This window comes from Coptis chinensis, chromosome 8 (assembly GCF_015680905.1).
Source record: "Coptis chinensis isolate HL-2020 chromosome 8, ASM1568090v1, whole genome shotgun sequence".
Taxonomy (NCBI): Eukaryota; Viridiplantae; Streptophyta; class Magnoliopsida; order Ranunculales; family Ranunculaceae; genus Coptis; species Coptis chinensis.
In genome coordinates this window covers 89309281-89333907 of record NC_141463.1, presented here as the reverse complement: position 1 = coordinate 89333907, position 24627 = coordinate 89309281, and the positions used below count along the sequence as shown (strand labels likewise).

General features: G+C 38.6%; 2 protein-coding genes and 1 pseudogene across 3 annotated transcripts; all 3 read left to right on the top strand.

Annotated features, from left to right (window-relative positions):
• The first annotated feature begins 2453 nt into the window (after positions 1–2453).
• LOC147484109 (eukaryotic translation initiation factor 3 subunit E-like) lies at positions 2454–5278 on the top strand (annotated as a pseudogene). The gene is made up of 7 exons (XR_015204773.1): positions 2454–2502; positions 2591–2796; positions 2876–2997; positions 3196–3415; positions 4164–4300; positions 4426–4536; positions 4637–5278. The product of XR_015204773.1 is annotated as a eukaryotic translation initiation factor 3 subunit E-like (transcript).
• A 931-nt stretch (positions 5279–6209) lies between these two features.
• Positions 6210–7959, top strand: LOC147484108 (putative F-box protein At5g50220). Its single transcript, XM_086579706.1, has 2 exons — positions 6210–7302; positions 7721–7959. Exons 1-2 carry the CDS (start codon positions 6210–6212, stop codon positions 7957–7959), a joined length of 1332 nt encoding a protein of 443 aa, XP_086435832.1.
• A 5817-nt stretch (positions 7960–13776) lies between these two features.
• On the top strand, positions 13777–14160 carry LOC147484107 (uncharacterized). The gene has a single exon (XM_086579705.1). It carries the CDS (start codon positions 13777–13779, stop codon positions 14158–14160), a length of 384 nt encoding a protein of 127 aa, XP_086435831.1.
• The last annotated feature ends 10467 nt before the right edge of the window (positions 14161–24627 follow it).

Below are 24627 nucleotides of genomic sequence, written 5' to 3'. Positions count from 1 at the left end.
CTACGCAATGGTTGAGGATTGGATAAACAGGCTAGAGGTAGTGCATAAAAGAAGATAAGTAAGGGAACTATTTCATTTTTAGGTGCAATAAGAATGTGAATTTCCCTTCTTTTTTTAATTTCCTTAATTTACTAATTACCTAGTCTCTTCAAGTCACTTGTTGAGTTAAGGTCGGTGGACACCGTGTTGCGGTATACTAGTGTACTTCAAGTTTCATCACTGAAGAATTCAAAAAGAGCGATTGCATGTTTATACTTTCTTGATACTGGAGGAGGTTCATACCCGGAAGTTATGTCAATCCAGATTTAAGGTAATGAAACCAATGCACATTCTTCTCCTCCCTTCCTTCTGTGTACAATGTGTATGGTACTTCTCTTTAATAACTTGAAGTAATTATTAGGGTGCCTGAAATGGCACATACCAAGTAACTGGAGAAAGTTGCTACTCAGCAAGCTGAAAATGGGATGATGGAAGTTCTTATAAATAGATCATCTGTAAAGCTTAGTATTAAGCAGCCGGCCTATTACTATTTGTCAGATCAGGATGATCAGTTTTAAGTTTTAACGTTAATTTTTTTTTAAAGTCTTAAGTTTGTTTTTTCATAAAATTTCTCTCTCAGTAGTGACAATTACAAAGCACAATCAAACACTAAATGCCACAAAATATTGCTATACGTATATATGAAGAATCTCTATATGACACCTCAACTACTGGAGAATGGGTAGGACCATAAATTTTAAGAAGACTTGTTCAAGACTTCAAGCCCAAGCTAGTAAGCTGCACAGAGTTCTTGAGGCTTGTGCTGTGAGGCTTGCCAAGGTGCCAATTCACTTCTTGTGTGTTTGACTATTTGTGTTTGAAGTTAATTTTTAATATATTTACAAAACTTTTAAAGACAAATTATTTGTAAACTTTCAAAAGTATTCACTGTAATTCGAACCGAGGACCTCCAAAATCACTAATAGACAACATTTCACTAGACTACAATATCAACTTTTGCTATAAAAATTTAAAAAATACGTTGTATATATATTTATGGTGGACTAAGCAATGACCCACTAGTCCCACCAGTGACCCACTGATTGAACCACTAACCCAATGACCCAGTCTCTTCACCGGGTTAACCTCCGAACTACATAAGATCAACGTGTTCGATCAATTGGGAGCAAGCTAAGCATTCATATATCGACACACACCAAGTTTCCTTCCACATGTAAATACTATTATTTTCTTATTATGACGCATGATTGTCTTAGTTGTTCTTGTGAATATGAGGTATAATTATTTGTAGTAATTATTAAGAAGTATTAGGAATTATTCGTTGTTATTAGGCATGATTGTGTTCTTTCTTCGTTGTTATTAGGAATTATTCCTGCAAAGGATCTTAAACTTGATTGATACTTTAACACTATTGTCTTGTAGCCACCCCCAATCTTTCATTTATTTGTATGCTTGGTATGAAGACTAATCTTTGGTACTTTGATCAAAGGCTTGAATGGTGAAATATAGTGTACTGGGCCTTGTAACAAAGCCCATAACCCAAATCCACAAATCTCTCTAAGATTTTAGTTTATACCCAGCTGGCCAAATCCTAAAATCCAATTACAAGGCCCTGTTTGGTAGCCTGTATTGCCCAACCCATTCATGGGTTAGGGTGCACTATCCCGATTTTTATGTTTGGTTCCTATTTTTTGAGCCCAAGCCTGTAGACCTTAAGCTACTAGTTGGTTGGCCCAACCACAAAAGTATGAATAACGGTATCCATTGGAAAAGGTTGGATTTCAATCTACATCATACTAAATAAGAAAAGGACCGACAAATAAAAATAAAAAAATGAGAAAACACAGCCGTACTCTTCTTCTTCACCACTTCAACAATTTATTCCCCCACCCCACCACCACCACCACCACCATCTTCTCCACACCTTGTTTCTTACTTTAAACAAAAGTTAAAAAGTCAAGAATATCTCAAAAGAAAAACCCAATCGCTTTCATCACACAAAATCTCTATTTTCTCAAATTTGAACATCTCTCTACTCATATCATCTCTTGATTTCTCCAATTTACAAAATGAAACCCACTTGATTTTTGCGATTTCCAAATTGTTCTACTAAAGAAGTTTATGTAATATTTCTTTTTGTAAATTTCTTTCAAGAAAATAGAAATATATATGTGGTTGTTTTGGTATATTAATTTGGGAGTTTGATTAACAATATGTTTTAAGATTACATTGTATTGGGTTTTCTATTTGAAGTTTTTCATGATTATTTTGTGTGTTTCTGGTGCAATAAGTTTTGAGGAAGAGTAGGCAAGAACCAAACAACTTGTGTTATTGATCATCTCTGGGACATGAACCACGAGAATTGGATACTCCAAATTTGGCTAAGTACCACCTACTACAGCATAAGTTGTTACTGCCAAACAGAGCCTAACAAAACTAATATGGTTGATTACGCTATTCACATTCACAAATCTCTCTATAAAACTGAAGATGTCCCTCAAGGTTTGACCTTTTTGTTTTAATTTCTTGTTTTGAGGAATGGCTCTTTGTTTAATTGTTGTTTTTGTTTAAGATATGTTTTTGCGTGCAGATTGGTCCAGAGCAGATTGAAGCGTTGTATCAGTATGCCAAGTTCCTGGTGCAGCTGACTTTTTGTATCAGTGCCGGGCTTTATGCACAAACAGTGACAGGAACTTGAGTGCATTATGGGGAAAGCTTGCCGCTGAAATACTGATGCAGAACTGGGCTGTTGCGCTTGAAGAGCTCAATCATTTGAGGGAGATAATTGATGCAAAGGTTTGTGATGAGTACTTCTCTGCATATGTATACTTCTCACAATCTCTGATGTATGTCTTACACCCTATCTGTGCTGCAGAACTTTCAAACTCCACTCAATCAGCTGCAAAGTAGAATTTGGCTAATGCATTGGAGCCTTTTCATATTTTTCAACCATGAAGGTGGCAGAAATGGGATAATAGATCTTTTCCTCTATGACAGGTATATAATTTCTTTTTAATGTATGATGTTTTTGTTATGTCTATCACTATTTTCTGAAAGAGCTGTTCCACCCTCATTCAGAATACACTCTAGTTGGAAGTTAGAAGAGTAGAGTCAGTGACCACACAAAAACCATAACTTGAAAGTAAAATAATCTGTATTTTTTTATTCATATGAAGTTGACAAATATAATTTCAGGTATCTTAATGCAATTCAGACAAATGCACCCCATCTTTTGCGATATCTATCTACTGCATTGATTATCACCAAAAAGAGAAGGCCCCAGCTCAAAGAATTTATCAAAGTAATCCAGCAGGAACAGTACTCTTACAAAGACCTGATTACAGAGTTCTTGCAGTGTCTATATGTGAACTATGACTTTGATGGTGCACAGCAAAAGCTGCGAGAATGTGAGGATGTAAGTTTTGAAATTTGCATTATATATTTTATGTGCCACACGTCCTTACAATGACACATATTTTGTCTTCTGAAATATATATCTGCTCTACCATAAGTAGTTTTTACTTTTTCCTTTTAAGGGAAGTTGCCATAGCTGGAACCCACGACAGCATGCTATAGTTGAATTTATAATTTATCCCATTGATGATGGTTTTAGGAAAAAATGTTAAAGTTGAAAAAGAATTGAGGTACAATCCATTCCGAGAACTCATGGAATACATGTGACAACTAGATAGTTATAGTAGCACTTGTGCCTCTCGCACCAAATGCTTTCCTTGAGATTGTCCCGCCTACCATGACGGTATACTTGACACAAATCCCGTATACCATGCCATGTGGTTTTGCTTGTATGGTCCATGATGTGTGTAGGGTTGCGATTCTGCTACAACCAGTTAGCCATCTTTCCGTGTAAGTTGTTCATATAGAATGACTACTTGTTTGACAGAATGTTTTCGTGAGAATACGACACCGTCAATTATACAGGTGATTGCATCACTTGAAACCTTCTATGTGTGTGTACTTGTACCTATGCTTTTAGTAATTGTTTGGTGGGGAGAAGATATGCATCTCCTCGATCTTTACATAAGCTTGATGCTATTTTATGTGTTTGTGATTGTTTCATGTTGCATTTTATGCTTCGCTTTACGCTTTACATGTCTCCTCGAAATATTTTTCTGCCTTTGAATCTCCTCGGACTCGTGCGGCGGGTTATAATGAATGATCCTTTCTTGGGAAAACGTGTTGAAGAAGGCAACTTTACTACAGATACCTTTGAGGGATGAGTTTCTAAAAACCGCTTTTCATATTTGAAACTTAGTGCGAATACATCGATGCATTGATATAGGGTAATTAAATGCGACTTGAAGAATCAGTTTTATATGTAAATTAGTTTCACTTTGTTCGCCTAGTAATTTGTGACGTGCAGAAATTCAGTGTCCATTCATCTGCCTTTTCATTTATATCCGACATGAACACTTGCGGAAAAGTTGAATATGACTTATGACGAGGCTGAAATTCAAAGCTTGACGCAAAGATTGATTCCAAGTCGGAACTGTTGTCATGGAACCCAATCATGTGAATGTGTAAGTGTTCAACCGGTGTTCCTCCTAAGCATTCATTTGCGTCTTTGTCGGCTAGCCCTTTCCAACTCACTCCCTTTCTTCTCTGATCTGACTTGCAGGTACAACAGATTATTGAAAACACCAAGGCATTCTCTTTATGCCACAAAAACGCTAATCTCGTTCTAGAATCTGCTCAAGTACAAACTGCTGTATGAGGTGATGCCCGATGAAACATGAAAGGGCAAAAAACGTGCAACACAGTAGGTAGTAGCCATTGAGTTATGTATGTCTCTCATGTCAAGGATTCATGTCATTAAGCCCAAAAGAACTTGAAAGTTCTGTTTATCAAACGTCACCAAACGAACTAGTAACTGCAATTTTGGTGGCAGTATAAAACTGTTGTAAATGGCATCTACCATAGAAAATTTGAGGATAACAAAAGCATATAAAGAGGTTAAAAATACTGTTTTCATGTCTAACAATTACCACCAAACCCTAGATTTTCTTTGTTGTTTACTCCTTTCTAAACTGACTCCCTTTCTTCTTCTTCTATTTTTTCTTTAAAAAAAACTTGCCGCTGCCTTCTTCTCTGTTCTGAATTTCAAGTACAAACGGATCATAGAAAGCACCAAGGCCCTCTCTAAATATCGTTCTAGAATCTGCTCAAGTACAAACTGCTGTATAAGGCAGTAAGGCACCGTGTTTGAAATTCGAATGTGTTCAAGCTTGGAAGGGCTACAACGTGCACTACAGTAGGTATAGGTAACCAATGAGTTATTCCTCAAGGATTCATCTGATTATTTAACGTCAGCAAACGAATTAGTAACAGCAATTTTGGGTTTAATTAATTATAAGCTGTAAAGTAAAAATGGTGGCAGTATATAGTGATAAAGGAAGCAATGGGAGGATAATTGGGCAAGGAAAAATATGACCGATAATCAGTTGTGCGTATAAAAGAGTGCCATGCGACAGTGAGCACATTAGCCTGACTATCACACTTTTGCAAAATTTAGAAACACAATCTTAATTAGGAGTTAGGAGTTGTAGGTGAGGTATGAGTCTATGACTCTTTGACTATCACACTTTTGCAAAATTTAGAAACACAATCTTAGGAGTTAGGAGTTGTAGGTGAGGTATGAGTCTATGACTCTTTGACTATCACACTTTTGCAAAATTTAGAAACACAATCTTAGGAGTTAGGAGTTGTAGGTGAGGTATGAGTCTATGACTCTTTGACTATCACACTTTTGCAAAATTTAGAAACACAATCTTAGGAGTTAGGAGTTGTAGGTGAGGTATGAGTCTATGACTCCTTACATAAGATCCTTTTTTTTCCATAATAAGATCTGTTCAATCCATTGAGAAGAAGAATTGCATATATCGACACACATCACATCAAGTTTTATTTCCTTCCACAGGTAAATACTATTATGTTCTTATCATGACGCATGATTGTCTTCATTGTTCTTGTAAATATGAAGTTTCATTGTTCTTGTAAATATGAAGTATAATTGTTTGTAGGAATTATTAGGAAGTATAATCATATCGTTCTTCTTCGCTGTTATTAGAGATTATTCCTGCAAAGGATCTTAAATTTGATACTTTAACACTATTGCCTTGTACAAATTGATACTGTAACTTTCACAGCTAATACTATGTGCCTATGTAATATGTCACAGGTGTGAATTCCCAATGGTTATATATTTCTCTCAGGATATAATCTTTGAGATATTGCTAAAAGTTCCTGCAAAGGATCTCTTAAGAGCTAAGGTTGTATGCAAGCTATGGCACTCAATTATCTCTGATCCTAATTTTGTGAATTCCCAGCTTGCTCATTCTCGTTCCCGACCAGAGATAATCTTAAAAATATACTCGACGGAACGCGATAATGATTATTTAGAGATGTTTGCAATCACTAAGCAAAAACAAGTGGAAACAATTTGTAATATGAACTTCCCCCCTCTTCAGGTTCCTTGCAAGAAATCAACCGTGAAAGCTTCCTGTAATGGATTGTTGTTGATCTTCCACGGCAAACACCCATTTGAGGTGCTCTATGTCTATAATCCTGTCACCCGTCAATACGTGGTTCTTCCTTCTATGGCTGAACCATGCAATCCACCTAGGTGTTATTACTCATGGACTTTGTTTTACAACGACTCTGTTGGAAAATATGTTGTGTTTGGAAGCTTTTATTCGAGGTGTGTTGTGCTTACTGTTGGTGACAAGGAGTGGAGCAGATACGAAAATCCCTATCCACACGAGCCTGCAATATCCCAATTGATATACGGAGAAAAGAAAGTGCACTGGCTGAAAATTGGAACTGAAAATGGACAAGTAGTTGGGCGTAATAATCCTCACAAATGTTTCCACGTCTCTGTAAATATTGGTGCAACAATGGAATTTACGAAAACAGTTATCCCAGAATATTCATGTAGTCGAAATGGATTCCATACCTTATTTGAGGTGAAAGGATCTCTATGCTTTGCAAGTAAGAAGGGACGAGTGTTACAAATATTTGCTTTTGAGAAAAGAGAAGGTAATACTAGCTGGACCAAATGTTATAGCACAAATGTTAACTCCTTGTCAAATTTACCGGTACCTCAACCTGCTATCAGAAGCTACAAATTTGTTGGCACAACAGGAGATATTGATAGCAGTACTACTGACTACTCAGACGTTGTGAAGATTGTAATACGACATGAAGATAAGTTGTTCTATTATGATTTGAAGAGTCATCAGTACAAGAATATTGCACACTTAAACAACAACAACAAGACAAGGTCTGGTCTTTCTTATTTTTTTTATGCAAGTAGTCTTGTCAAGCCGGAGCAAATTAAAACATTGTAATAGCTTAGTATATGTTCGTATAATGTTAATTTGATGGATGTGATCACGAGAGTATATCATATTGTACTCACAAAGTCGATCACAGGATTTCTGGATCGGATGTTTTGTTCTAGTGCGGGTTACGGCAAAATATGTGGTATACATATTCATTTTATATATTGTGTTCGAACTGCAGTTGTATATCTCCACTTCCATCAATCATATTTCACCTAATCGAGTTAAAATTCTCAGTCACTAGCATATGGCCCTTTCACATCCAAAACAATGTCAGACTTGTCAACAACATTTTTGGAACAATTCAGTCACTAGCATATGGGTTGAATCAAAGAAGTTTAATGTTGGTTTTTGGCAAACAGTTGACTTGGGAAGAACACCAAAGTTTTGCATTCACTGCAAATCAGTTGGTCACTTAATGGCAGAGTGCTATGCTCTAAAAGACGATTTAGCTACCAACAAAGACAAAGAGCAAACGAGTACTGAGAATATAGAGAAGCCATCAAATGTAGAAACAATGTCAAAAAATCAGAAGAAAAGGTGGAAAAAGAAAAACAAAGATGGTGCAGGAACTGCGGGTACGAAACAATGCAATGAATGAAGCCCAAGACCCTAATAAAGAACAAATGGGGAAGGAGCAAGATAACAACCCAGAATCTGACACAACTTATGCTGCTGATGGAGGGGTAATAGAAATAATTGATGCGGACAACACACAGGGAAATCAAGAACCAATGAATGCTGATAACAATGAGCAAGACCTGGCTGTAGTAGCAGTTGTTTCTGCTAATGGGAACACTGAAGCACCCTGTCAAAGCTCTTTTGCTGTGCTAGATACTGAGCTGGTGGCTGCTGCTCAGTTGGAAGTGATTGATGCAGGAGACAACCATCTAGAAATTTACCATGATGCACAAGTGGAGACAGTTTCAGTTATACTAGAGAGTGAAACAGATGGCATTGAAAGGGACTCACTAACAGATGTAGTGTTAGCACTAGGTGCAACTGACTCTGTGGTGGACCACATTGAGGTGACTGAAAACCTTCCAGTTACTAAGGATCCTCTAATGGTTAGTAATCTTTTTCAGAGTTTAATTCGTGATGATGCAGTATTGGAGCTGAGTCCCCCCCTCATTCACATGTGGATAGAGAGGTGGTGTTGGTGACTACTAGGATGGCAGAGAATGCATCTGTCTCAGCTAACCAGAAGCCACAGACGACCAAGTATAAAGCACAACCTATCTCTCCACCTGGTACGAGGTCAAGAGTGCAGGTTCAGAACAAACCCCACTCCTCCAATTAATGAAGATTATCTTTTGGAATGTGAGAGGTATTAGTAAAGATAGTACTATTTCAAGAATTAAAGGCTTTCTGCAAAAATTTAATCCTCGAAGTTCTTTGTATAGTTTGAACCTAAGGTGAGACCCTGCAGTGATACTGATCTTGACTTTAGGTCTTGTTGCTTTAGATTACCAGTTTTTCCATAATGACACAAGTCTCTAAAAAGGGAACTTATGGGTTTTGTGGCGAAGAGGGATCAATGTAAGCCCGATACATGCGTCTTCCCAAAGAAGTATCGGTGCTAGTAGAAGATTGTGTGGTGACTGCAGTCCATGCAGCTAGCTTAATGGTGAATAGAAGAATACTTTGGAGTGAACTTGAGACTTTCAAGCCTGATTCACCTTGGTTGGTGATTGGGGATTTCAATGTAGTCTTGCGGAATGATGAGAAAAAGGTGGCCTTCCTCCGAAGAAATGCTACCGCAGAAGTTTTTTGAATTGGGTTAACACCGCGAGTTGCAAAGAAAGTGATCATGTGGGGTTGAATTATACATGGTGTAATAATCAGCATGGACATAATAGAATACTTGCTAGATTGGATAGAGCTTTCTACAATCAAGCATGGATTCAGAAGTTTGAAGGGTGGAGATACAAAGTAGGTACAAGGGAGGGTTCAGATCATGCTCCCTTGTCAGGGTGTGGTACACATTCCTAAGCCCTACAATGTACCTTTTAGATTCAATCAAGCCCGGATCAACATCGGGACTTCGGACTTCATGAGAATCAGTTGGCCTCATTATGTTGAGGGTACCCCTATCTTCGTGATTTAGTAAGAAACTAAAAATGATGAAAGAGGCTCTTAAGACGTGGAATGTTAATGTTTTGGGGATATTGAGCGGGGGTTATTAAGGCTCGTGCACTTTTAGAACTAGCTCAAGCCGATCATGGATTCTCACCCCTTAAAATGAACTGTATGTAACCTGAAATGGAAGAAAAAGAGGAGAGCTTGTTGCAAGCTATGAAGACAAAGAGCTCTTTTTGGAAGATGAAAAGCAAGGTATCTTGGTTAAATGATAATGAGAAAAATTCTGCCTACTTTCACAGGATTTGCCAAATCAAACAAACAAAGTCCTTTATCATGGAGTTAAAGACAGAAAATGATGTATTGCTGCAAAGACAAGAAGATATTTCTCAGTATATTATACAATATTATGCCGAGAAATTCAGTTTTAAAGAGGTCGACATGGATGCTGAACTCCTCAATTTAATTCCAAATAAAGTAACCGATGCAGGTAATAATATGCTCAGTGCAGTTCCCTCAGACGCTGAAATTTTGTTAGCAGTAACAGAGATGAATGCTACTAGTTCACCGGGCCCTGACGGGTATAATGGCCACTTTTATGTTAAGTGTTGGGATTTGGTCAAGAGAGATGTGAATTCAGCAGTCAAATCTTTCTTTAGGGAAGGAATAATTCCAAATGGGGCTAATGCAAGCTTCATCACACTGGTGCCAAAGGATAAAAGTGCAAGTAAGTTGTCCCAATACAGACCTATTTGTATGAGCAATTTTCTCATTAAAATATTCTCAAAAATCATGCAGCAAAGACTCAATACTATTATCGAGGACTTGGTGTCAAAAGAGCAAAGTGGTTTCATTAAAGGCAGATATTCTCAAGCTAGTATTGGTTTCAAGGCCGGAAATAGTGAATGAATTGGATACAAAGAGATATGGAGGCAAAGATCGCGATCAAAGTCGATATTACCCAAAGGCTTATGATACCATGAGTTGGAATTTCTTATTTGAGGTGTTGAAGAGGTTTGGGTTCTCGATCAATCGAACAAGCTTGTTCATGCACTTCTAAGCTCACTAGACTCTCGATTTTGCTCAATGGAGGCCCTATAGGCTATATTACACCGGAGAGAGGCTTGAGGCAGGGTGATCCTTTATCACCGCTCCTTTTTGCCCTGGCTGAAGATACTCTCGAGAGGGGTTAATGCTTTGATGGTAACAGGGTTAACTAAACCTTTAACTGTTGTCAAAGGCATGGCCAGTCCCACCCATCTTCTATATGCTGATGATGTGATCATTTTTAACAAAGGGGATGCAAGGAGTGTGAGAAACATTGCGGACTTATTGGAGAGATACCAAGCATCTTCTGGGCAGTCAGTGAACAAGAACAAGAGCAGAATGTTTGTCGGAGGCATGAGTATGGATAGAAGGCGTAACTTACAAAGAAATCCTAGGCATTCAAGTGGGTGTTTTTCCTGAAAAATATCTGGGGGTGCCTTTGATTAAGGGCAGGGTAACTAGAGCAGTCTTGACTCCATTACTTGATAGGATTAAGAAGAGAATTACATGTTGGAGGGGGAAGTTACTTTCTTTTCAAGGAAGAAGAGTTCTCATCAATTCTGTTCTCTCGAGCATCCCAGTTTACAATATGGGCGTTTACAAATGGCCAAGTAGCATAATTAAAAAGGCAGAATGCATTATGAGAAATTTCTTGTGGACTGGCAACCCTGCCACAAAGAAGCTTGTTACAGTGTCATGGGACAAAGTTTGTAAGCCACAAGAAGAAGGAGGTCTCGGAATTAGAAGACTTAAAGAACTAAACATGGCTCTTTTAATGAAGCTGGCATGGCACATACTTTACAAAGAGGATGACTATGCTAAATTCATGAAGCTAAAGTTTTTTACTAGAGATGGAGAGCTCATTGATTATTATACTAAATCCACAATCTGGTCTGGTGTTAAATGGGTGTTGCCTGAAGTGACTAGTAATTCTCGGTGGCTTCTTGGTACGGGGGAAAGGGTTGATTTATGGAGAGATGTGTGGATTGGAGAGCAGTCAATCAAACAAAAGCTCCAGCTGTTGCCACAACATCTAAAGGGGTGTAGGTCCAAAGTTAGTCACATTATCATTAATGGTGAATGGGCAATCCCCTTTAATTTGCGGCAATTAATGTTATATGCAGGGTACAATATGAATCAACTACCTACCATTGCAGGAGAGGACCATGGTATTTGGAAGCCAGATATGAAAGGGATTTTCTCCGTCAAGTCTGCTTTTGAGACCATTAGAAGGAAAAATGCAACTACATGGTGGAGCAAGAAAGTGTGGTGCAAATGGATTCATCCAAAGATAGCGGGTACTGGCTGGAAACTGGTGAGAAATTGTGCCGCTACTGATGAAGGGCTGCAAAAGAGAGGGTTTAGAATGGCTTCAAGGTGTTATAGGGGTTGTGAGGTATCCGAGACATTACAACATATATTGTGGGAATGCAAGGACTCTAAACTCTTGTGGGAATGGTCGGCAAGTCAGTTTGGTTTTAATACATCTTTCAACAACATGCCGATGCTCTTAGAGTGAATAGAGGGCATAGTCCTCTTATCAAGCAACCGTGGGAGGCAAAGATTAGTTGGTATGGTGATTAATTGGAAGCAGAGAAATAAATGGCTTTTTGAGGGCAAGAAGATCACTCTAACCCAATGCAAATGTCGATGAGAAGTCATATTCAGAATTCTTTTGGATGACTATTGGTTACATGAATAGAGGAGCTCATGATTCTCAAATTCTTAAGAAATGGGGTTACCGGATAAGCTTGGAAGGGCCAAATATTCAAGGATCAGAATGGTATCCCCGGATGGGATGTTATTAAAATGAATGTGGATGGTGCTTCTCAAGGAAACCCAGGCCCCTCGGGCTATGGAGTTGTGTTTAGGGATAGTAGGTGTCTTTTTGTTGCTTGTGGTATGCAGACACATAGACTTTGCCACAAATTATATAGTTGAATGCTTGGCTATACTTGAAGGTGTAGAATATGCGGTTCAAAGGAATTGAAGAAGTTATGGGTTGAATCGGACTTCGGCGGCTGCAGTCCATGCTTTTGGGAGTTCACAACTTCCATGGGGATGAAGCAAAGATGGGATAAATGTAAGGAAAAGCTAGAGTAATCTGCAAGATAACGCCTACATGGAGGGAATGCAACTTCTCCCAGAGATAAAGTGGCCAAATATGCAGCAGACTTACGTAACAAAGGAACAACTAGTTTTGATGTAAAACCACCATGGATTACCACATGGGAGGTTCCACAACAAGTTTACTTTAGATTTGACCAAAAAATCCTAGCAGTGCTACTGTTACAGTGGACTATAGGATACACATGTACCTTCTCCTCTTTTCTGTTTTTACTCTCATCAATACAATATTTGCTTACTTAGAAAAAAAAAAAAGTCACTTGTACAGATTAAGTGTTAACATGTGCTAAGTCGGTGGTTGACATCATGATTATGCTGAAAATGAAGATCCGATTGTGAAGAAAACAAATTACAAAACTGACAATTACAATTGGAATACGCATCCTGTTTCAGACGTAATTTGCTATTTGTACAGATTAAAGTAATTTGCTGTAATGCTATATTTTCTCAGAGTCACAAAAAACTTTTAACGAATTTCTGTTTATATGATTATTACCTGTTGGCATAAGTTTGCTTGTCAGGGTATTATCTTGTGCCGAGTTTTTAATTCCTTCTAAATTTTTATGTTCACATACGGTCTTTATTATGTAAGTAGGTTCTACGCAATGGTTGAGGATTGGATAAACAGGCTAGAGGTAGTGCATAAAAGAAGATAACTAAGGGAACTATTTCATTTTTAGGTGCAATAAGAATGTGAATTTCCCTTCTTCGTTTTTTAATTTCCTTAAAATATAAGTGGGACAACATCCAAGCGTTATTTCGCAATTTGAATTCTTGATGAAATACTTCAGCTGTTCACATGCAATATCACCGGGACACACTTGAATTGGGACAATCTCTGAAGTCATTGGAGGCTGAATGATTAATGGAGAGGTACTTCAGATGTGTGGATCTTTCAAGAAGTAATGCAATGAATTGCATCTCGAGGTCTGAATACTCAGTATATAGCTCCAAATACTTTAACTTTCTAACGCTTCAACTGCAAATTGAGTCCTTAAGGTTGAAGTTTTATAACCGCCGTAAATAGAAAGAGACCAAAATGGAAAGTTAAGTTCGGATCGGAATAGAAGTCCAAATTGGAAACCAATTAAATACAAAATTAACTATAAATATAGCGCCTGGTATCCAGCTTTTAGGCAGTTTGGGTATGGCGAATTATATTGAAATGGAAGATCTAATAGTGAAACAAACAATTTGCGGTATTCTAAGCCCAACCTCAGAAGAACCAAGCTGGGAGACCATTCAAGAGTGCATTAGAAAGATAGCGACACTACGAGCAATTGAAACAGGCGAGGACTTTGAAACAATACGCATAGTAACCCAGTTGTCAGTGGCTCATGCAATCGCGTACGAGCTTGAAAGGAGGACATTGTTGCCGGTTGTGATTGTAGATAGTGATATTTGTCCTATATGTCACGAAGATATGGAAGAAGGAGACGAAGCAGGATCTTTTGAATGTTTGCACACATTTCATCAGGAATGTATGCTTAAGTGGATAATCACAAAGCCCAATTGTCCTATTTGCAGGTTTGAGAGAGATGTAAATTGATATTCGATCTTGATCAATCACATAGAACGTAAACATATTTTGTAGATAATTTTTCATGCGCAGTTTAATATATATGGATTTATTTAGAGTATTTAACAATTTATTTTGTAGTTCTGCGGATTGTGGTTGATCTTTAGTGACTGTCTACGTAGTAGTCGAGCAATTAAGGGAACTCGACTTACTCAAATATCAACCAAGCTAAACGAACGTGTAGGAATAGGGTTAGTTAGGGATAGTGAGATACCTCCTCCCCTAGTTCACAATTAGGCCACCCACCCCCATATTAATAGTTGCAATTAGGGATACCACGCCGGGGGGTTTATAGCCCTGTTAGCCCTTCCTAGGTCTGCCCCTAATACCTCCAATTGCAAGATCCAACGGTAATGTTTCTTCATGTGAAAAAAGAATCATCTTGTAGTCGTTGGATCTTGCAACTTAGGGTATCCTTCAAATTTTAAAAAAAATGGGTGGTATTCCTAAGTAAGCATCTGACAGCAACTAGGCAAAACCGTAAAAGATGGTAATGTATAATTAGAACTTTAAATAATGTATTCATGGAATATGGCCTATTTTCAATCACAATCGATCGAATCACAATTTTCAAGTTTTACCAACTGTATATGTTCAAGATAAATTGGCATGGATTGATGGATATATGTTGGCAATAGTCCAATATCATGATATTTTTAATATGCATTTGACAAAAATGCTTACTATAAATTAGGCAGTAAAGTTTATAGATTATTTGAAGAATCAGTTATGAAAACCATCAGACTCTAAGAGGGCAGTTAATGTTATCTTAGGTGCTGATCGAAGAGAGTCCTTGGTATTCTTTAAATGTTACAGCCACTATTAACCATTTATTAGCTATGGATGAGCAGGTAACTAGAAGTAAGGCATGAGTATAGATAATGTAACCATATTGCAGACTATATTGCAAAGTCTAGTGTTGCAGACGGATATGTTTGGTATCCCTCCACATGTGTGAGAGATTTCATTCTAATGCAGGTTAGGGTCAGCCATAGCCCTTAAATGATTAAAAAAAAAAAAAAACCAAGGTCTTGATGTAGAGAATGAAGCTAAAAAGATCAAAGACAATTGGGTATGACAAAATTGCAATGAAAAAAAAATTGTATCGTCTTACGATATTGCAATGAAGGATGACCGTGCTACTTCTAAGTAGGAAGAAGACGGTTCATATATTGAGATTTTCCAATCATTTTGCTTTGAAACTTCATTAATGTCATGGGGAAAATGCATTGTTTAGGAGGCTCATCTAATTTGTTTTTAAAAAATTGAGGATAATTATGTGTTATTTCCTAATTTTTTTTTTTTTTTAAATTTGGTACTATTTCCTAATATCGGTCTAAAAGTTGTACCAAAATCTAAAACCCCTTATTAATAAAAAGAGGGTTTGTTCTAATTTTAGTTGGGAAAATGGGGATAATTATAATTTAAGTGATATTAGGGAAGTTCTTCTAAATTATTAATAGGGGGCTTGTTCTATCTTTTGTGAGGGAAGTGTTTCTAAATTGAGCAAATAAGAAGATCACAAATTGTCTATTCTATTCGATCTGGAGTGGAGGTTCTGAAAACTTCGGCTATCATATAGTGGAGAGACATCACATAAAATATGTTTAAGATCGATACCGTATCCTTGGTTGGACCCTAATTATTTCATCACGATCACTCTAAAGTTTTATTGAGATTATAAAACTCTTAAAAACGATGGCAATGCAAAAGGAATACACTTGTTGCTGTAATTGACATATCAAATTCTCAAATGTTACTGCCTCTCACAAGGAAGTTTGGAAAAATGTTCTTTCCTCTTGGCACCATATTCTAGATGCTTATACGGAGGAAGACCAAATCGGAGAAATCAGAGAAGAGACAGTTTCTCCAACTAACAATTCTCATTCTCATTCTCATGCCTGTTTAAATTGAAACTCTAATAATACAAACTCTAATACGAAGAGCATGGCAAGCCTCGGAGCTCAAATCCAGAGCTGAGCGAACCATCTTTTTATTCTTCTCTTCTCGCACGCCGACACATTTGCATCAACATGTGCTAATTCATCATTTGTCTAAAACCCACATCTCCAAAAAACAACAAGTCTTTCATGATTTTTGATGTGGATTCAATCGCTAATTACTTGAAAACCCAAACTTTGGGTAACGAATAAAAAGTCAAATTGAAGCTTCAGGATCTTAATGGGGACCATTCTTTTGGTCAAGAGTCGCCTGCTGATCCTAAAACCATTTCTCCCATTTCTTCATGCCTATTATACAAAAGTGTTTCCTTCTATTCAAGTGGAGAATCCTCAATTCGTTGATTGGTAAGAAATTGTTGCAGAGTTGCTCGATTTGGATCTTGAAGAAAATGAAAGCGATCTCACCTATGTCCTTCTCTGGATCTTGGATCCACTAGCTATGAGAAATCCACCGATCCGTCGTTGCCGATTAATCGATAAAGTCTATTTTATGCTTACTATTGTGTGAAGCACTTTACGGTTACATGCTGTGAATTCGGTATACTTTTATCTAGTTCAAGTCTATTTGAATTCAATATAACAAGACTCAACCTGGTGAACTTAAATTTATTTCAACCGTTTCATTAGTGAATTTATTCGTCTCGTTTTGGCATGGATGTCGCTTCATATTAGCGTTATCATTGCGTAGCCCCATGTTTATCATATCACGCTCCAAGTTGGGGGCTAGTCTACCATAACAATCTCCGAACTGGGGCTACTCACATTTTTACAGGGCAATTAAAACTTCAAAAATAAACTGGGGCTAGCTATTGATGACGATCTCCAAATCAGGATGCCCACAGAATCACTTGGGTCACAACACCCAGCTGAGTATAGCGCTCACTCGAGCTCAAACGCTACATAGCGTCACCACTCCGCCTCTGCTCTTGTTGTAAAGACTCCAGAGGTCACCCCAGCTCCTGTTATCAAGATCCCAGAGGTCGCCTCCGCTCCTGTTGTCAAGACCCCAGAGGTCGCCTCCGCTCTTGTTATCAAGACCCCAGAGGTCGCCCCAGCTTCTGTTATCAAGACCCCAGAGGTCGCCCTAGCTCCTGTTATCAAGACCCCAGAGGTCGCCCCAGCTCTTGTTGGCAAGATCTCCATTCCTCAGGTCGAGAAACAATCACCCGAGACCAGCTCCGCTAAGGTCACTTCATCTTCTACAACAGTTCAGCATGAGGAAACCACTCACAGCTCGTTTCTCTACAGAACAAAACACTCTCAGGAGTTCAAACGTGCTCAAGCACAAAACACTCTCTTGAGCTTACAGGCTTCATAGCCTCTCCAAGTCTCGCTAGTTGAGGACTTATATTTCTAGGATCAACTCAGTGAGAACGCTCTCCGTGAGCCATACGCTTTCTTAAGCTAACACGCTCTCAGCGGGCAACACGATCTTCAGGAGCAACACGCTTTCTTAAGCTAACACGCTCTCCGCGAGCAACACGCTCTCTTGAGCTTACAGGCTCCATAGCCTCTCCAATTCTCACTAGTTGAGGACCTACAATGGTAGGATCAACTCAGTGAGAAAGCTCTCAGTGAGCAGTACGCTTTCTTAAGCTAACACGCTCTCCGTGAGCAACACGCTCTCTTAAGCTCATAGGCGCCATAGCCTCTCCAATTCTCGCTAGTTGAAGACGACATCTCTAGGATCAACTCAGTGAGAATGCTCTCCATGAGCAATACACTTTCATAAGCTAACACGCTCTCCGTGAGCAGCACGCTCTCTTGAGCTTACAGGCTCCATAGCCTCTCCAATTCTCACTAGTTAAGGACCTACATCTCTATGATCAAGTCAGTGATAACGCTCTCCATGAGAAATACGCTTCCTTAAGCTAGCACGCTCTCCGCGAGTAGAACGCTTTCATAAGCGCTATAAGGTCCCTTGACCTACGCTCTCCGCGAGCAGAACACTTCCATAAGCGCTACAAGGTCCCTTAACCTATGCTCTCCGCGAGCAGAACGCTTCCACAAGCGCTACCAGGTCCCTTGACCTACGCTCTCCGCGAGCAGAATGCTTCCCCATAAGCGCTACAAGGTCCCTTGACCTACACTCTCCGCGAGCAGAACGCTTTCATAAGCGCTACAAGGTCCCTTGACCTACACTCCGCGAGCAAAACGCTTCCATAAGCGTACATGGTCCCTTGACCTACAGTCTGCGAGCAGAACATTTCCATAAGCGCTACAAGGTCCCTTGACCTACTGGAGCAACACGCTTACATATGCTAGAACACGCACTCGAGCTCTCTAAGGGTCCCTCGACCTACGCTCAACTCAGTGCGTAACGCTCTCTACGATCCAACCATTTATTCGAACTAAAAAACTCTTAGGAGTTCCAGCGTTCTCCATCACCATACACTTTCTTGAGCTCCAAGGCTACTTAGCTCTTGCGCGCACTCTCAAAAGATATGCTAAACACGTGGCACCATTCTTTCTCAGCAGATCACTTCTCCGTATAAAGCGACCTACTAAGAAGGGGCTGTGTGAGGGAGTAATATTCATATTTAATGAATATTAGACACGTGTCCAGCATAAACAGAAATACCACACCGACCTCATGTCAACGTCCTCCAAGCTCGCTTCATAAGCAGCTCGCCTCATGTAGGTGGTCTATTTCAGCTCGCTCCAAGATAACGCAGGTCGAACAAACGATCTCACGCAGAACACCTCGACTTATGACACCATCCCTTATTCATATGCAATCATTACCAGGGCCATACATGTACTACCAATCACCGTAATGTACGAATCACTACAACCACTCCCCATCATCACAGAATTCCTACCAAAACCAACCTAACACTCATCTTTGATCTCAACCACACATCTGTACATGTTAGTACATGTGTCTCGCCAGACCCTTCACGCCCATGGCTACAAATACCACCTACATGAACTACGGCAGACCTGATTCTTCTCTCCCTTCAGAATCAAGAGAAGATACGTAGGCAGCTCGCTCATCAGCGAACTCGGTCTTTCCTAAATTCAATCCCATTCTCCCTCTCTCCTTGTATGTAAAGGTAAACCAAAACGCTCATTCACGAGATTATAAAACTCTTAAAAACGATGGCAATGCAAAAGGAATACACTTGTTGCTGTAATCGACATATCAAATTCTCAAATGTTACTGCCTCTCACAAGGAAGTTTGGAAAAATGTTCTTTCCTCTTGGCACCATATTCTAGATGCTTATACGGAGGAAGACCAAATCGGAGAAATCAGAGAAGAGACAGTTTCTCCAACTAACAATTCTCATTCTCATTCTCATTCTGACATATGGCCAATTTTCACTTTTGACGCTGCTTTTGACAGGTGCAATCTAAAGGGTGCAACAGGGATCTTATGCAAGAATGAAGATGGCAACACACTTGGTGCAACTTTTACAAAGTTCAGAGCTTACAATGCCCAACAAGCAGAGTTTCTAGCCGATGAACTGGTCTGCAAACTTATAGCAAATTATGCTCCTACATATGCAAGATTGTCAGGTGATAACAAATTGGTTATTCAAGCTCTACAAGCAGCTCAACCCTCTGAAGACCAAGCATGATTGGATCAACTCATCTATTCTTACCAATTCTAGAAATATTCTAAGCTCTTCGCAAACTTCTGTATTTTGTGTATGGTTAAGTAGAACTTAAATAGAGAGGCGCACTCAATTGCTCAATGGGCAGCCACCTCTAAAAATTTTGGTCTGTAACCTCACTTATTTTGAAAGTTAATATATAGAGTATGTTCCCATCGAAACAGCCTATCCATATTATCATCTTTACTACCCGAATTACGAATTTTAAGAATGGGCCATTTCCCATAATTACAGCGACCAACCCAAGTCCACATTACAGTAAAGCCCGAATATCATAATGGCCTGGAATTGGTCGGCAGAATTCCAGCCCGTAACAAACTCTATTTTGTAATTTTTGTCCAAATTATAAACGAATTTCAAATCAAACGCGTTTTTGAAGGTTTACTTACTTGTTATTCAAGTAACAAAGCATTCCTATAAATACTTCCCTTTCTTCAGAAACAAAAGTGTCTCATACGATGGACTATTTGGATGATTTTTCTGATATAGAGCAACAAATAGTAAGAGAAACAGTTTGGTTTTTTCTCAGTTTTGCAACAGAAGGAGCAGACTTGATGACACTTCAGGAGAGAATTACATGGTTAGCGACATTACGAGCAGGTGAAACAGGCGACTTCAAGTCAATACGTGCAGAAACAGAGCGTTCAGTCTATGTTTCACTGGCTAGAGAGTTGGAGAGAACAAATTTGTTGTCAGTTACGATTTTAGACAGTGATGTGTGTGCTATTTGTCGTGAAGATATGGTAGAAGGAGAAGAAGCAGGATCGTTTGAATGTTTGCACATTTTTCATGTCAAGTGTATGCATGAATGGATAATGAAAAAGCCCAACTGTCCTATGTGCAGGTTTGAGAGAGAAGTAGCTTGATTGGTAATTACATTAGAAAATTCAGAGTAGTCATGAAAATATTGTAATGTAAATTATCTAATTATTGTTCTTGAAATCTTTTGTTTTTTCAAAATTTTTAATATAATTGTTCTTGAATCATATTACAAGCACTAGACGATTTATGTTCAACAGAGAACACTTGTATTCCTTATGGTATTTACTTTCGTAAAAGCACTGTCAGGCAAGGAAACTCAGATATCAGCCAAACAAGAGGTATCGCTAACGTTGCATCATATGAAAGTACACAACCTTGGAGGCCACGTTTACGAATAACAAACTCAATCTTTTTTTATTTTTTATGTCAGGATTTCAATGAATGTGCAACTGCCAAGTACTAAGTATCTGCCAAGCACGTACCTAATAGATGCAATTACAGGGCAACGTGAAATCATATTTTTTTTGCCCACCAAGTCTTGTGAGGTTAAATAATCTTAGCTAAAATTGAGTATGTATAGTTTGTAATTTTGTATAAGACCTGTGGAGTGTGGACAGTTAATTGGGATTGCCATAAATAAAGAGGAGCTACTTAATTGCGTTAAGCTGCAGTAATCCATAAAATCAACTACAGAAACGTCTTTTATCTTGGATAGATGGCCCTAGTTATTATCCTGGACTTCGAGGTCACCATTTTGATCCATTATAAAGCTACTTTCCATGATTGCAGATTTGCAAGAGGACCATCAGCATTTGGTGACATAGACAAGAATACATCGGTACAATTTATCAAATTGTTAAGTTAAAAAACTTAATATGCATAATCTGCTTCCAACAAAATCTAAATATATGCAAAGAACAGAGAATCCACTTCGAACAAAATCAAATTATGTCTGTGTACAACAATATATCACTAATAAGGCAGGACAAAAGACCAAGTTCAGCCTGCGACTATAGACGAGGGTGACTAACAAAAAAACAAAGTACAGAAAAACAAGAGAACCTCCGTGTATTTGGCAACTGACCGATGCAGAGGAAAATTCATTTGCCATATTCCAGAACAATATGAAGTTGAACTAAGCATGCACAAGCTGTATAAGCACATGCTACTGATGAAGGGCTGCAAAAGAGAGGGTTTAGAATGGCTTCAAGGTGTTATAGGGGTTGTGAGGTATCCGAGACATTACAACATATATTGTGGGAATGCAAGGACTCTAAACTCTTGTGGGAATGGACGGCAAGTCAGTTTGGTTTTAATACATCTTTCAACAACATGCCAGATGCTCTTAGAGTGAATAGAGGGCATAGTCCTCTTATCAAGCAACTGTGGGAGGCAGCAGTATTAGTTGGTATGGTGATTAATTGGAAGCAGAGAAATAAATGGCTTTTTGAGGGCAAGAAGATCACTCTAACCCAATGCAAATGTCAGATGAGAAGTCATATTCAGAATTCTTTTTGGATGACTATTGGTTACATGAATAGAGGAGCTCATGATTCTCAAATTCTTAAGAAATGGGGGTTACCGATAAGCTTGGAAGGGCCAATATTCAAGGATCAAATGGTATCCCCGGATGGGGATGTTATTAAAATGAATGTGGATGGTGCTTCTCAAGGAAACCCAGGCCCCTCAAAGCTATGGAGTTGTGTTTAGGGATAGTAGGTGTCTTTTGTTGCTGTGGTATGCAGACACATAGACTTTGCCACAAATTATATAGCTGAATGCTTGGCTATACTTGAAGGTGTAGAATATGCGGTTCAAAGGAATTGGAAGAAGTTATGGGTTGAATCGGACTTCGTGGCTGCAGTCCATGCTTTTGGGAGTTCACAACTTCCATGGGGATGAAGCAAAGATGGGATAAATGTAAGGAAAAGCTAGAGTACTTGCAAAGATAACGCCTACATGGAGGGAATGCAACTTCTCCGCAGATAAAGTGGCCAAATATGCAGCAGACTTACAGACAAAGGAACAACTAGTTTTTGATGTAAAACCACCATGGATTACCACATGGGAGGTTCCACAACAAGTTTACTTTAGATTTGACCAAAAATCCTAGCAGTGCTACTGGACTATAGGATACACATGTATCTTCTCCTCTTTTTTGTTTTTACTCTCATCAATACAATATTTGCTTACTTAGAAAAAAAAAAAAGTCACTTGTACAGATTAAGTGTTAACATGTGCTAAGTCGGTGGTTGACATCATGATTATGCTGAAAATGAAGATCCGATTGTGAAGAAAACAAATTACAAAACTGACAATTACAATTGGAATACGCATCCTGTTTCAGACGTAATTTGCTATTTGTACAGATTAAAGTAATTTGCTGTAATGCTATATTTTCTCAAAGTCACAAAAAACTTTTAACGAATTTCTGTTTATATGATTATTACCTGTTGGCATAAGTTTGCTTGTCAGGGTATTATCTTGTGCCGAGTTTTTAATTCCTTCTAAATTTTTATGTTCACATACGGTCTTTATTATGTAAGTAGGTTCTACGCAATGGTTGAGGATTGGATAAACAGGCTAGAGGTAGTGCATAAAAGAAGATAACTAAGGGAACTATTTCATTTTTAGGTGCAATAAGAATGTGAATTTCCCTTCTTCGTTTTTTAATTTCCTTAAAATATAAGTGGGACAACATCCAAGCGTTATTTCGCAATTTGAATTCTTGATGAAATACTTCAGCTGTTCACATGCAATATCACCGGGACACACTTGAATTGGGACAATCTCTGAAGTCATTGGAGGCTGAATGATTAATGGAGAGGTACTTCAGATGTGTGGATCTTTCAAGAAGTAATGCAATGAATTGCATCTCGAGGTTTGAATACTCAGTATATAGCTCCAAATACTTTAACTTGCTAACGCTTCAACTGCAAATTGAGTCCTTAAGGTTGAAGTTTTATAACCGCCGTAAATAGAAAAGACCAAAATGGAAAGTTAAGTTCGGATCGGAATAGAAGTCCAAATTGGAAACCAATTAAATACAAAATTAACTATAAATATAGCGCCTGGTGTCCAGCTTTTAGGCAGTTTGGGTATGGCGAATTATATTGAAATGGAAGATCTAATAGTGAAACAAACAATTTGCGGTATTCTAAGCCCAACCTCAGAAGAACCAAGCTGGGAGACCATTCAAGAGTGCATTAGAAAGATAGCGACACTACGAGCAATTGAAACAGGCGAGGACTTTGAAACAGTACGCATAGTAACCCAGTTGTCAGTCGCTCATGCAATCGCGTACGAGCTTGAAAGGAGGACATTGTTGCCGGTTGTGATTGTAGATAGTGATATTTGTCCTATATGTCGCGAAGATATGGAAGAAGGAGACGAAGCAGGATCTTTTGAATGTTTGCACACATTTCATCAGGAATGTATGCTTAAGTGGATAATCACAAAGCCCAATTGTCCTATTTGCAGGTTTGAGAGAGATGTAAATTGATATTCGATCTTGATCAATCACATAGAACGTAAACATATTTTGTAGATAATTTTTCATGCGCAGTTTTATTTAGAGTATTTAACAATTTATTTTGTAGTTCTGCGGATTGTGGTTGATCTTTAGTGACTGTCTACGTAGTAGTCGAGCAATTAAGGGAACTCGACTTACTTAAATATCAACCAAGCTAAACGAACGTGTAGGAATAGGGTTAGTTAGGGATAGTGAGATACCTCCTCCCCTAGTTCACAATTAGGCCACCCACCCCCATATTAATAGTTGCAATTAGGGATACCACGCCGGGGGGGGGGGGGTTGGGTTATATCCCTGTTAGCCCTTCCTAGGTCCGTCCGCCCATAATACCTCCAATTGCAAGATCCAACGGTAATGTTTCTTCGTGTGAAAAAAAAAATCATTTTGTAGTCATTAGATCTTGCAACTTAGGGTATTCTTCAAATTTTAAAAAAATGGGTGGTATTCCTAAGTAAGCATCTGACAGCACCTAGGCAAAACCGTAAAAGATGGTAATGTATAATTAGAACTTTAAATAATGTATTTGTGGAATACGGCCTATTTTCAATCACAATCGATCGAATC